At 47.8% G+C, this 14,350-nt stretch overlaps 1 protein-coding gene across 1 annotated transcript in view; it reads right to left on the reverse strand.

The window, feature by feature from the left end:
- Positions 1-7,341: 7,341 nt before the first annotated feature.
- The window catches only part of Tmem217b (transmembrane protein 217B), a 32,992-nt gene continuing 25,983 nt past the window's right edge, over positions 7,342-14,350 (reverse strand). Inside the window, 3 exon segments of the mRNA XM_059281627.1 lie at positions 7,342-7,701; positions 7,704-7,946; positions 7,948-8,077. Coding sequence (XP_059137610.1) covers positions 7,585-7,701; positions 7,704-7,946; positions 7,948-8,052 — 465 coding nt within the window. The 5' untranslated portion in view covers positions 8,053-8,077 and the 3' untranslated portion in view covers positions 7,342-7,584.

Here is a 14,350-nt window from a genome sequence, read left to right on the forward strand (position 1 = left end):
TGGAATGGGGTAACAGTGGTTTGAGGTGTGGGGACGGTGATGGGAGGGAAGGAAGAGTAAGGTAACCTGTGGTCTGCACAGACCAACTTCACCGCTCTTTGTAGGAAGTGTGTGCCTTTCGCGTGATCTAAGGGTAGAATTTTGCGCTAGCCAAAGTCAAAAGGTCACCTACAGGACACCCTCACAGGCACAGGTTAGAGGTCAAGGGTGTCAGTCTACCTGAGCTATCTTCAAGTTCCTGAAACAAACTAACAAACAAACCAACCAACTTAAGCAACTGTCATTGTTATGACCCGTGGGTCAGAGGTGATGTCACAGCAGACCTGGCGGGGACAGGACAGGGCTCCACTTAGCTCAGTGACCTCTGAAACCAGTGAGGGAAGTGGGTACATGCATGCAAGCAGCTTTTCTCCCTGCTGCAGCTGTTGGTGGGAAACAGATGACCCCGACACTCGGTGGTTACGGCCTTTCATGGTGAGCGTGCCCTAGTTCCTGTGAGAACCCCGGGCTTGTCACCTGAGGTGACTGGAGTAGTGCCTCCAAGGTTACTCATGGGTTATTGGGAGGGTCTTGGGGTCTGTGGTTTGGAGACATTAGTTCCCAGCCAAATAAATGTCTCTGCAGGGACTCTACCAACAGGGCAGCTGGCTTCTTGCTCCTGAAATCTTTATGGTATTAAAAGAGGTTTTTCAGGGCGGGTGAGACAGCTTGGGTCTTTGTGTTTGTTGACAAGCCTGACCAAGTTTGAACCCTGGAATTCATGTGGAAGGAGGAGAGAATGGGCTTCTGAAAGTTGTCCTCTGACCTCCACATGTGCTCAGGCACACCAGCCCCTCCTAACAAATAAACAAAGACAATATACATTTTATTATTATTATTATTATTACTATTATTATTGTTGTTGTTGTTGTTGTTTTGGTTTTTCAAGACAGGGTTTCTCTGTTTAGTCCTTGCTCTCCTGGAACTCATTTTGTAGACCAGGCTGGCCTTGAACTCAGAGATTCGCCTGCCTCTGCCTCCCAAGTGCTGGGATTAAAGGCGTGTGCCACCACTGCCTAACATAGAATATATATATATATATATATATATATATATATATATATATATATATATATAAATAAATATATTTATTTATTTATTTATTTATGGTTTCTCGAGACAGGGTTTCTCTGTGTAGCTTTCTGGATCTCGATCTGTAGACCAGGCTGGCCTCGAACTCACAAAGATCTGCCTGGCTCTGCCTCCCAAGTTCTGGGATTAAAGGCGTGTGCCACCACCGCCTGCAATTTTTTATTTTTATTTTTTATGTGCATTGGTGTTTTGCCATGGAACTGGAGTTACAGTTGTGAGCTGCCATGTGAGTGCTGGGAATTGAACCCTGGTCCTCTGGAAGAACAGCCAGTGCTCTTAACTGCTGAGCCATCTTTCCAGCCCCCCCCCCCCCCCCACTTTCTTTTTTGAGACAGGGTTTCTCTGTGTAGCTTTGGAACCTGTCCTGGATCCCACTCTGTAGATCAGGCTATCCTTGAACTCACAGAGATCTTCCTGCCTCTGCCTCCCAAGTGCTGAGATTAAAGGCATCTGCCACCACTGCCCTCAAGATTGATTGATCTATCTATCTATCTATCTATCTATCTATCTATCTATCTATCTATCTATTTATGCGTTTGTTTATTTGTTTGTTTATTTATTTGGTTTTTCGAGACAGGGTTTCTCTGTGTAGCTTTGGAGCCTTTCCTGTAACTCACTTTGTAGATCAAGCTGGCCTGGAACTCACAGAGATCTGCCTGGCTCTGCCTCCCTGAATGCTGGGATTAAAGGCGGGTACCACCACCACCTGGCATTATTTATCTTTTGAGACAGGATTTCTTTGTGTAGCCCTGGCTGTCCTGGAACTCATTCTGTAGACCTGGTTGACCTCAAGCTCAGAGATCCTCCTGCCTCTGCCTCCTGAGTGCTGAGATTAAAGATGTGCACCACCACCACCTGGCTTAATAATAAAAATTCAAAATGGGCCGGGCGGTGGTGGCGCACGCCTTTAATCCCAGCACTCGGGAGGCAGAGCCAGGCGGATCTCTGTGAGTTCGAGGCCAGCCTGGGCTACCAAGTGAGTTCCAGAAAAAGGCGCAAAGCTACACAGAGAAACCCTGTCTCGAAAAACCAAAAAAAAAAAAAAATTCAAAATGGACTTTAAGATTTAAAATTACACTTACAGCCGGGCGGTGGTGGCGCACGCCTTTAATCCCAGCACTCGGGAGGCAGAGCCAGGTGGATCTCTGTGAGTTCGAGGCCAGCCTGGGCTACAGTGTGAGTCCCAGGAAAGGCGCAAAGCTACACAGAGAAACCCTGTCTCGAAAAACCAAAAAAAAAAAAAAAAAAATAAAAAAAAAATAAAAAATAAAATTACACTTACATATTTGTGTGTGTGCATGCATGGGTGTGGACTGCAAGGCCGGGGTTGGCGTGTGGAGGTCAGAGGACAACCTGTGGGAACTGAGTCTCTCCTCTGACCCTCACCATCTGATTGTAGATTCACCTTGGAAGCAACACCTTATCCCTCTGCTGGGCTGTTTGTTGAGGGCATGCGCACTGACAGGGCTCTTCCTGAGCTATGTGAGGTGGGCTGCCCCCTCAGGGAAGCAGGTGCATAAACAAACTGGACTTCAGAGAGGTCAAACTGGAGGCCTGTGTGGGGCTCATGGGGGCAGAGGGAACCCCGGGGGAGGGTGGGACTGAGTTCTGGGGGAGGGTGGGACTGAGCTTTGGCGTTTGGAGCCAGGGGAGGAGAGGCCTCCAGGAAGGTAGAAATCGGAGCAGATGTGTTGGTGTCCATGAGCCAGGAGAGACACCTGTTGGCAGGAGAAGGGGTATCTACCTGTCACGGGCCATCGGAGAGAGATGTCGGGGTCAGACAAGGAGGGGTCACCCTAACAGAAGCAGCTGGACCAGAGGGTAATAGAATGGAGAGCAGGAAGCAGAAAGTAAGGGCAATCGTGCCTTTGGGGGTTTGGGCATTCTTAGGAGCTCAGCTTTGTGTACGGTGCCTTAGAGCTCCCTACACCAAGCACCCTCTTTCTTCTCTTAAAAACCTAAAAATATGTACTTATTGTTGCTCTTACTGTGTCTCCGTGTGTGCCGGTGCAGGGGTGCCCTGGTGTGCGTGGGGACATCAGAGAACAGCTTTCAGGATGAGGCTCTCTCCTCCCCTGTGGGCGGCTTCCAGGCTCTGCGGCAGCAAATGCCTGCAGACTGTGGCGCCATCTCGCCAGCTCCCCAGCCCAGCCCACGTTTTATTTTTTATTTTGTGATAGAGTTTCACGAAGGTCCTGGGGTTGGTCTTGAATTTTCACTCTCACCCAGGCCGGGCTGGAACTTTTTGATCCTCCTGCCTCAGTCTCCTCAGCAGGTGGGATGGCCCAGCTTAAGTATCTCTTAGTTGAGCTGATTCCTGGAACTTCCCTTGCTTTGTCTCTTTGGCATGCAGGTTCCCCAGTTCCCAGTTCAGCCAAAGACACTAGGGTAGGGGATTAGATCCCTTTGCAGGTTTCAATCTGGTTTTGGCCAACCACAGTAACTGGAAACTTATCACCGACTGCCATCTAGTGGTGGTGTGAAGAACTGCCCTGGGTCCAAATTCATTTCTTTCTTTCTTTCTTTTTTTTAAACTGTTTTTTTTGTTTGTTTGTTTGTTTTTTGTTTGTTTGTTTTTGAGACAGGGTTTCTCTGTGTAGCTTTGCGCCTTTCCTGGATCTCTCTCTGTAGACCAGGCTGGCCTCGAACTCACAAAGATCCACCTGCCTCTGCCTCCCAAGGGCTGGGATTAAAGGCGTGCGCCACCACTGCCCGGCCTTTCTTTCTTTCTTTCTTTCTTTCTTTCTTTCTTTCTTTCTTTCTTTCTTTCTTTCTTTCTTTCTTCTTTCTTTCTTTCTTTCTTTCTTTCTTTCTTTCTTTCTTTCTTTCTTTCTTTCTTTCTTTCTTTCTTTCTTCTTCCTTCCTTCCTTCCTTCCTTCCTTCCTTCCTTCTTTCTTTCTCTTTCTTTCTTTCTTTCTTTCTTTCTTTCTTTCTTTCTTCTTTCTTTCTTTCTTTCTTTCTTTCTTTTTCTTTCTTTCTTTTTTTTTTTTTTTGGTTTTTCGAGACAGGGTTTCTCTGTGTAGCTTTGCGCCTTTCCTGGAACTCACTTGGTAGCCCAGGCTGGCCTCGAACTCACAAAGATCCGCCTGCCTCTGCCTCCTGAGTGCTGGGATTAAAGGCGTGCGCCACCACCGCCCGGCTCTTTCTTTCTTTCTTTCTTTCTTTCTTTCTTTCTTTCTTTCTTTCTCTCTCTCTTTCTTCTTTCTTTCTTTCTTTCTTTCTTTCTTTCTTTCTTTCTTTTTTTTTTTTTGGTTTTTCGAGACAGGGTTTCTCTGTGTAGCTTTGCGCCTTTTCTGGATCTCGCTCTGTAGACCAGGCTTGCCTCGAACTCACAGAGATCCGCCTGTCTCTGCCTCCCGAGTGCTGGGATTAAAGGCGTGTGCCACCACCGCCCAGCCCCCAAATTCATTTCTTGTAGCTCGCTGGGAAGAGGGGATGGAATTATTAGACCGCTGACTGTTCTGGGTTCAGTGAGTCACCAGCTGTCAGGCTGCTCAGGGTTGGGGAGGGGGAGTGTGGTCCAAACAGACCGTGATGGGGTCTGGGAAAATGGCTCGGTGGGTAAGAACTACACAAGCATGTAAACCAGAGTTAAGATCATAGCATCCAGTCCGGAGGACCATGTGCACCTGCAATACTAGTACTGGGGTTGGAGACAGGAAGTTTTGCTGGCCAGTAGCTTAGCCAAGAAACAGCAAGCTCCAGGTCCACTGAGAGACCCTGTACTGAGGGAATGAAAAGGAGAGTGACCATTGACGCCTTCCTCTGCCTCTGGTCTCCATGTGTGTGCCTCCCCCCCATGACTAACAGTTCTCCTTCACTCCCAAAGGTTTATTTTATTTTTTGAGACAGAGTTTCATTATGCAGACCAGAACTCTCTCTGTAGACCGAGTTAGCTCCAACTCACAGAGATTGACCAGTCTCAGCCTCCCAAGTGCTGGGACAGAGGATGAACCCTACCATACCCAGCTTCTAGCTTTTCCACCCTCTCCCCCCCCCGCCCCCCCCCCGCAAATACATGGTTTCAAGCAGCCCAGGTTGGCTTGAGATGTGATATGTAGATGAGGATGACCTTGAACTCCTGATCCCCCTGCCTCCTATTGCCAATTGTGATTCCAGACTGATAGCACCACCATGCCTGCGTTTAGCGGATTAGGAAGGTATTGGGAAGAATATAAGGGCGTGTTTTAGAAAGGTGACCCTATTGCCCCACTCTGCATTAGAAGCTGCTGCGTGCTGGGAGTTCAGAAGTGCGTGGAAGGTACTGGAGAGGATGTACCGCATCTTCTTCCTGTTTTTATTATGTGACCTGGACACACCCCTACTTCCCTGCCTTTGTGTCACCACACTGTTAGAACAGTGGTGTAAGGATCTAACATATCACTTCTACGTAAAACATGCCAAGAAAGTGGCTCTTCACTGACTACAGGTGCTCACCAGCTCTCAGCAGTCAGCTTGAAATAAGGGCTCTTTAGGGGCCCGGAGAGATGGCTCGGGTGGTTAAGGGCATGTGCTGTTCTTGCAGGGGACCTGAGTTTGGTTCCTAGCACCCACCCTGGTGGTTCACAACCACCTGTAACTCAGCTCCAGAGAATCCAGTGGCCACTTCTGGCCTTCCTGGGAACTTGTACTCATGTATGGCATACCCACATCCTCACACACACACTGACACAGGATTAAAAGCTGGTGCTAAATAATGAGACCCCGATTCAATTCAATTAACCTTTTTTTTTTTTTTTTTTAAATAACTCTTTGGGCTAGGGATGTACTCAGTAGAATGCTTTTTTTTCTTTTTTCTTTAATGATTATTTATTTTTATTTTATGTGCGATGGTGTTTGACCTGCATATATGTCTGTGTGAAGGTGTTGGATCCCCTGGAACAGGAGTTACAGACAGTTGTGAGCTGCCATGTGGGTGCTGGGAACTGAACATGGGTCCTCTGGAAGAGCAGGCAGTGTTCTTAACCACTGACGCATCTTTTCAACCGCCGTAGAGTGCTTCTCTAGCACGATAAAAACCCTGTTTAATCCCCAGCACTGTATAAACGGGGTATGATGTTTGCTGTCTGTCTTTAATCTCAGCCTCCAGAGGCGGAAGATCCAGAAAGTCCTGGGTCATCCTCAGCTAATAGAGAGTTGGAGGCCGACCTGGGATAAAAATGTCTAGGGATAAAAAGCCTGGGGAACGGCATAGTGGGTAAAGTGTGAAGACCTGCATGCGACTCCACAGAACCCACAGAAAAGCCAGGCCTGTAGCGCACACACATCTGTAATAACATCTGTCATCCCAGCGCTCTTACAGTAAGGGGAGAGGCGGAGATGGGAGATCCTGGAAGCCCACAGGCCAGCTCACCTGGGGATGCAGCTGCATCAAGGAAGCTGAGACCTCACCTCAACAGGGGGAAGGTAAGGCCCACTCCACACGCAAGGCACCTGTGGGCCTGCACTCACATGTGTGAACGCGCACATCCACAGAAACACACAAAGTCCAAAACAAGGGCAGCGAGAGGGGAAGGAGTGGACCGGTGGTTAGGAGAGGAAACTGCTCCTCAGAAGACCTAATTTTGGTTCCCAGCACCCATGCTGGGCAGCTCACAACTGCCTGCAGCTCCAGCTCCAGGGGGGTCCAGGGTCTCTGGCCTCTGGGGGGCACCTGTACCTTCAGATGTACACCCCCATGCAGAGCCATATGCATATACATAATTTAAAACAACAAGATGGGGTTGAAAAGATGGCTCAGTGGTTAAGAACACTGGCTGCTCTTCCAGAGGACCCGGGTTCAGTTCCCAGCACCCACATGGGTGGCTCACAACTATCTGAAAGGCCAGCTCCAGGGGATCCTATGCCTCTGACCTCTGGGTATCTGCACTGATATTCATATAATCTCCCTCTCTCTCTCCTCTCTTCTCTCTCTCTCTCTCTCTCTCTCTTCTCTCTCTCTCTCTCTTTCTCTCTCCTCGTATACACACTCATAATTTTAAAATAAATCTTTAAAAATAATTTAAAAAAATTGCTGGGTGTGGTGGCACACGCTTATAATCCTTGAGAGGCAGAGACAGGAAAATCTCTGAGTTTGAGGCCAGCCTGGTCTACTTGTTGAGTTACAGGGCTACATAATAAGACCCTGCTCAGAAAGAAAAAAAATGATAAAATGAAATATCGTTTGGAAAGAGTTAAAAAAAGGTACCCACAAGATAGTCCACACAAAGCTAACACACATACACATATATCATGAAGTAACCAACGATAGAACAGGCTGCATCCCTGCCGCTCCATGCACATTAACTCAAAAACTCTGAAGAGGCAAGTTGATTGGACAGATCGGAGGCCAGGAAGGGAGGGCCCCCGCCGTGGGTGAGCACCGCCCCACTTCGGTTCAGTTTGTTTTGCGGTACAAAGGTGGCCACGAGTCCATGGTGCTGATGGAGGAGCACTTGCGGCGGCCGGCCAAGGTCACAGTCTGGGGTCCTTGCAGAGCCTGTAGCTGTGCCTGACGATGAAGGCAGAGGGGTGAAGTGCAGGGAGCATGCGGGAGATTTGCAGCAGCAGGTACAGGTAGCCGAGGGTCCTTGAAACTGATCCTTGATGGTGCCGTGGATGATCACGACCATGGTGAAGCTGAAGAGCTCGTAAGCAATGATCCACAGGGTGTAGATGATCAGCCCGATGAACATGTTCTTGTCGAGGCAGAAGAGGAAGAAGCAGCTAACGATGATGGTGATAATGGACAGGCCCGTGCTGATGTCGTGCCTGTAGACCACGGCCCAGGATGAGACCTTAGAATCTGTGTCCAGGTAGATGCTGTATTTGTCCTTCGAAGAAGCCAATGTGTGTTATCTGATTCAGCTCAAAGATGAAGAACTGGATGGTATTGAGGATAGAGAAGATGCCCGCCATCACGGCTATCATCCTGGTGTTCATTTATCTGGACTCAGCAGGGTAAGTCCTGAAGGAGAAAATCAGGGATAAACATAAGAGGCGGGGGTTGGGGATTTAGCTCAGTGGTAGAGTGCTGGCCTAGCAAGCGCAAGGCCCTGGTTTTGGTCCTCAGTTCTGGAAAAACACAAAAACAAAAACAAAACAAAACAAGACAACATAAGAGGCAGAGCTAGCCCAAGACCAATTCCCAAATCACTAGGCATAACTTGGGGATGAGGAGCAAAGATGATCTGTAGACAGATTTTTCTTTGGGCTGCCAGCTCACAAAAAATGACACAGAGACCTTATTATTAGCTATGAAAGCTCGGGCTATAGCTTAGGCTTGTCCCACCAGCTCTTATAACTTAACCCATTTATATGAATCTGGGTTTTGCCTCAGGCTTTTTATCTCTCTTTCATCTTGCACCTCCTGCTTCCTCTCTGTGTCCTCTGGCTTGTCTGTCCCGCACCTAGACTCATATCCTCTCCTTCTCTCTTTACCCCGAAGTCTTGTCTAACTTCTTCTTGCCTAGCTATTGATCATTCAGCTCTGTGTTAAACCAGTGAGAAGGTGCCTTGGCAAAGACACACCTTCACAGTGTACAAAAAGGTTATTCCCACAACAATGATCCATGAAAGGCAGTGGGCCAAGAGTCTGAGGTGTGGTCTAGCCTAAATAGCTGGAACCTCATTGTTGGGACACGGAAATGCCATTGGCCGGGCGGGGGGGGCGGGGGGGGGGTGCGGAATCTTTAAGTAGCTTCCAACTCTGTCTCCATGCCAGCGTCTCTGTAAGGTGATGGACAGTTCTGTAGGGTTGGAAGATAAGGGGTTTGCTGTGTGGTGATCCTTCTGTACTCTGTGAATATGCATCACTCTCATTGTTTAATAAAAAAAGCTGATTGGCCTATAGCAAGGCAGAATAAAGTTAGATGGGACAATCAAACTGAGGACTGGGATAAAGAAGGGTAGAGTCGGAGGGAGGTACCAGCAAGACACCAGGGGAGACAGGTAAAGCCATTAGCCACGTGGCAATACATAGATTAATAGAAATAGGTTAATTTAATTGTAAGAAATAGTAATAAGCCTGAGCTATTGACTGAGCATTTATAACTAATATAAGCTTCCGAGTGGTTATTTGGGAACTGGCGGGTGGACATTAAACGTCCATTCTCAGCTGGGTTACAGGAGACCCTGCCTCAAAACAAAATAAAAAAAATAACGGGCTCATCCAGTAGGGGCTTGTGTGGTCTTATAGAGGAGCAAAGCTCAGTTATCTGTAAGTCCAGCTCCAGGGATCCATCTTAATTTCTTTTCTATTGCTGTGATAAGATGCCGCGACCAAAGCCACTTACAGAGGAGTTTATTTGGGGCTTACAGTATCTGAGGGGGAGTCCATGACCATCCTGTCATATCGGTAGGCAGGAAAGCCTGAGCAGTAACTGAGAGCTTACATCTAATCCACAAGCATGAGGCAGAGTTAACTGGGAATGGTATCCATCTCTAGTGACGTACTGTCTTAGTTAGGGTGTCTATTGCTGTGCAGAGACACTATGACCATGGCAACTCTTATAAAGAAAAACATTTAATTGGAGTGGCCCTTTATAGTTTCAGAGAGTCAGACCGTCATCATCATGGCGGGGAGCATGGTGGCATGCAATCAGACATGGTGCTGGCTACATTTTCATCAGAAGGCAACGGGAGTGCCTTGAGCATAGGAGAACTCAAAGCCCACCCCCACAGTGACACACTTCCTCCAACAAAGCCATACCTCCTAATAGTGCCGCTCCCTTTGGGGGCCATTTTCTTTTATACCACCACAGTATCTTATCCAACAAGGCCGTATGTGGGGATGTTAGTGAGAATGGCCCCCACGGGCTCATACATTTGAAGAGTTGCTCCCTAGCTGGTGGAACTGTTTGGAAAAGATTAAGAGATGTGGGCTCCATGCCCAGCGCTACATAATCGTGCTGTGGCGGCACACATTGGTAACCCTAGCACCTACTAGGTAGACACAGGGAGATCTTAAGTTGAAGGCCGTTCTTTATTATACAGCAAGTCTGAGACTGGTCTGAGAGACATGAGACCCTGTCATTCCCCCGAAAGGAGCCTGGTACCCACTTCACTTCATTCCACCGTTACTCCAGTTACAATGTTATTGTTTTTGAGATAGAGTTTCTCTATGTAACAGCCCTAGCTGTCCTGGGACTCGATTTGAAGACCAGGCTGGCTTCAAACTCAGAGATCTACCCGCTTCTAACTCTCAAATGCTGGGATTAAAGGCATGCGCCACCAAGCCTGGCTGTTTTTTTTGTTCTTGTTCGTTTTTAAAGATTTATTTTTAGTCGTGAGTATGCGTTGGGGACAGGATACAGGCACCAGAGTACAGGTGCACACGGAGGTCCGAGCATTGGATCTTGTGGTAGTTTGGATGAGCACGGCTCCCATGTTTGAACTGGCCCTCTGTTGGTGGAACTGTCTGGAAAGGATTATGCAGTATCTTAAGTTACTTTTCTATTTCTGCGATGAGACATCATGGCCAAGGCAACTTAGAGAAGAGAGAGTTAGTTTATTGGGGCTTACAGTTTCCGAGGCTTGGTGAGAACCCATGACTTTGTGCACACTCAACAGCACTCTAGCAGCTGAGCACTGACCCAGCTCTGAATTTTCTCCTTTCTTTGTATTTTTGTTCATTTATTCTTTGTTCTCTTTTTCTCTTCTTTTTTCAAGACAGGGTTTCTCTGTATAACTCTGGCTGTCCTGGATCTCGCTCTGTAGCCCAGGCTGGCCTCGAAATCAGAGATTCGCCTGGCTCTGCCTCCCAAGTGCTGGGATTAAAGGTGTGTGCCACCACTGCCCAGCCTTAATTTTTTTTAATGATATGTATGTGTCTGTCTTCATGTGGGTGTTGTAAACTGAACTCTCTACATGCCTATCCTACCAATGTGACGACCAGGGTAATCAAACTCAGAGGGTTGTCACACTGGCTGGTGACTGATGGCCAGAAGACAGGCGAAGTCAGTAACTAACAAAGCCGAAGACAGAGCTGGACAGAGCGGGGCTTTCAACCACCCCTGACCAGGTGGGCAGCATGGGAAGAGCACGTGGTCATCTCCCGGGTTGGGTCAGGGACAAACACATGAAGAGTTCCTGCCTCCCATAGGCTTAGCCCATGATAGCCAGTTAACCAGTCTCAATGGAGGTTCCTTCAACCTTTGTTCTGTTTCTGGCATGGCCTTATACCCCCAACACACACACACACACACACACACACACACACGCATGCTCACATGCACCCGCGCACATGCACGCACACTTCAGCAGGTTTGATGTCTTCTTCCTCCGTTAGAAGCCCCTTCCAACGCTCAGGATTCCCTCTTGTTTTCCTCAATTTTAACCTATTTTATTTAATATTTCATCTATTTTAACCTATTTTGTTTTATGCGTGTGGGTGTTCTTTCTGCATGTGTCGGTGTACCGTGTGCATGCCTGGTGCCTGGGGAGGCGGGAGAGGGCATCAAATCCCCTGGAACTAGAGTTGTAGTTGACTGTGGGTCGTCATGTGGGTGCTGCAGATCCAACCTGGGTTCCCGACGAGAACGGCGAGGGCTCCCCGCACTTCCCGTCTCTACCCCTTCTCCTGGCTCTGGAGAAGATCTTCTCTTTGTTCTCCCTTTCGTTCTTTCTTTTTTTTTTCTTTTTTCTTTCTTTCTTTCTTTTTCTTTTTCTTTTTTTTTTGGTTTTTCGAGACAGGGTTTCTCTGTGTAGCTTTGGAGCCTTTCCTGGAACTCACTTTGTAGCCCAGGCTGGCCTCGAACTCACAGAGATCCGCCTGTCTCTGCCTCCCCAATGCTGGGGTTAAAGGTGTGCACCACCACTGCTGCCTGGATGATCTCGAACTTCTGATCCCCCTGCCTCCATTGTACTGGGGCTAATCAAGGGGAAGTCAGTCTTCTTGCTCAGGGTAAAGATGCTTCAACAGGCCATCCTGGATTACCTTCTTACCAGTCCAAAGACTGGAGGCAGACCTCCCTCCTCTTGGCTTAGCACACAGACATGAACTCCAGTAAGAGAAGGAAGGGGTTGATAATCACTCACAGGGAAACTTGCCTGCACTCGGACTGCTAGATTTTATTTATTTTATTGTTATTATTGAGACAGTCTCACCGTAGCCCAGGCTGTTCTAGAATTAGAAGCAAGCATCATACAGTTAAAGAGCCACACTTCATGACATCCAATAGTTTCCATTCTGAGCTGAGGTGTCCTAGTAGTGTTTGCTGGTGCTTCCTGGTGTGATGGCACTTAGCACTGGTGTTCAGAACCCAGGCTGCAACAAAGTCACGTGATACAACAGGCAGGCAGCGCCAGAAACACTTTGGATTCATTACATGTTTGATTTTGAATTGATTTTTGGTAGCAGTGCATTCAGAAACACGTAATGGCTCCATGTGGGTGTTACATAACTGATGTACTGTTGCCAGATTTTCTGTGGTCCTCTCCATCAGTTATGTGGCCTCAGATAGGGTAATAACCCACTGTTTAAGAATCTGGCCTCTAGCAACTCTAATCCGCACAGGGGACAAGCCGTTGGAATCTGGGCCTGGCTTCTCTCTGATCGGAACAGAGTCCTTTCCAATTAGTCAGAGCAAAGACACACTGCCATTGGTCTCCTTCAACTTTTCTCCATACTCGTGGATCAGGATAGGGGCTCATGTACTCCAGGTTGTCCTAGAACTCCCAATACAGCTGAGGGAGAGGCCATACAGATTGCAGGGACTAGATCAAGACAGAGCCTGAGCCAAGTGGGCACCTTTAATCCCAGCACTCCCGAGGCAGAGGCAGGCAGATCTCTGTGAGTTTGAGGCCCTGGTCTATAGAGTGAATTCCAGCCAGGGCTACACAGAGAAACCTTATCTCGAAAAACAAAAATAAAAACAAAAACCACAAACAACAACAACTACAAAAAGGCCCCGGGGCACTAGTGTGGGGAATTTCATACCTTAACAAACAGGCCTGTAAGATTTACTGACCCTAGTGACTCATGACATCATGCATACGTAGCCAATCCAGAAAGAAGGAAGTCACGCTGTAAACTTAATAGTTCAGGAAAACAATGAAATGTGTGTAGAGTCATGCAGATAGGCACCTCACCCAGGCTCTCCGCCCAGAAAGACCTAATGTTTTTTAACTGCCATCCAAAGAGCTTCCTGTCTTCCCGGCTGAGCAGTCCCCTCTTTGGGAACATGCTTGTTGTACCTTTTACAGCATGTTTCGATATATGCTTGGCCTCTATCCTAGAATCCAGTAAATTCTCTTACCGCCCATGCACCTGGCCTCGCTGGGGTCTCCAAAGACAACTTACCATACCTGGCTAAGCTTCCTTTTATTTTTTTTTTCTTCTTTAAATTGTTTTTGGCCTGATGTGGTGGCACATTCCTTTAACCCCAGCACTCAGGAGGCAGAGGCAGGGGGATCTCTGTGAGCTTGAGGCTAAACTGGTCTACGTAGTGAGTTCCAAGCCAGCCAAGGCTGCATAATCAGATCCTGTCTCCAAACAAAAATTATTATTTTTATCTGTGTGTATGTGTGTCTCTGTGTATGTATATATGCACACATGTGTGCAGTGCCCACAGAAGCCGGAAGAAGGCATTCGGTTCCACTGGAACTGAAGCTGCAGTCAGTTGTGAGGTGCCTGATGTGGGTGCTGGGAACCAGACTGTGGTCCTCTGCGTGAGTAGCAAGCATTCTTTGTCACTGAACCATCTCTCCAGCCCTCTTTTTTTTTTTTTTTTTTTTTTTTTCCCCAGAGCTGAGAACCAAACCCAGGGCCTCGTGCTTGCTAGGCAAGTGCTCTACCACTGAGCTAAATCCACAACCCCTCTCCAGCCCTCTTTTATTTATCCTTTTACGTGTGTGTGTGTGTGTGTGTGTGTGTGTGTGTGTGTGTGTGTGTGGTGGAGCCAGACTAGTTGCACAGAGCACGTGTGAAGGTCAGAGGACAACTTTCTGGGAACCAGCTCTCTGCACCATGTAGGATTGAATTCAGGTCCTCAGGCTTGGTGGCAAGTGCCTTTACTCACTGAACCATCATTCATAGTGAACAGCATAGCAACGGTCATAGCAACAAGTTTAATAGAGCTCTTTGGACTAGACAGGTGCCTTTGACAATTCTTTTTTCCCCCCGAGACAAGGTTTCTCTGTGTAACCCTGGTTGTTTTGGAACTCACTATGTGGACCAGGCTGGCCTCAAACTCAGAGAGATCTGCCTGCCTCTGCCTCCTGAGGGCTGGGGTTAAAGGTA

The sequence above is a fragment of the Peromyscus eremicus genome, chromosome 16_21 (assembly GCF_949786415.1).
Source record: "Peromyscus eremicus chromosome 16_21, PerEre_H2_v1, whole genome shotgun sequence".
NCBI classification, from domain to species: Eukaryota; Metazoa; Chordata; class Mammalia; order Rodentia; family Cricetidae; genus Peromyscus; species Peromyscus eremicus.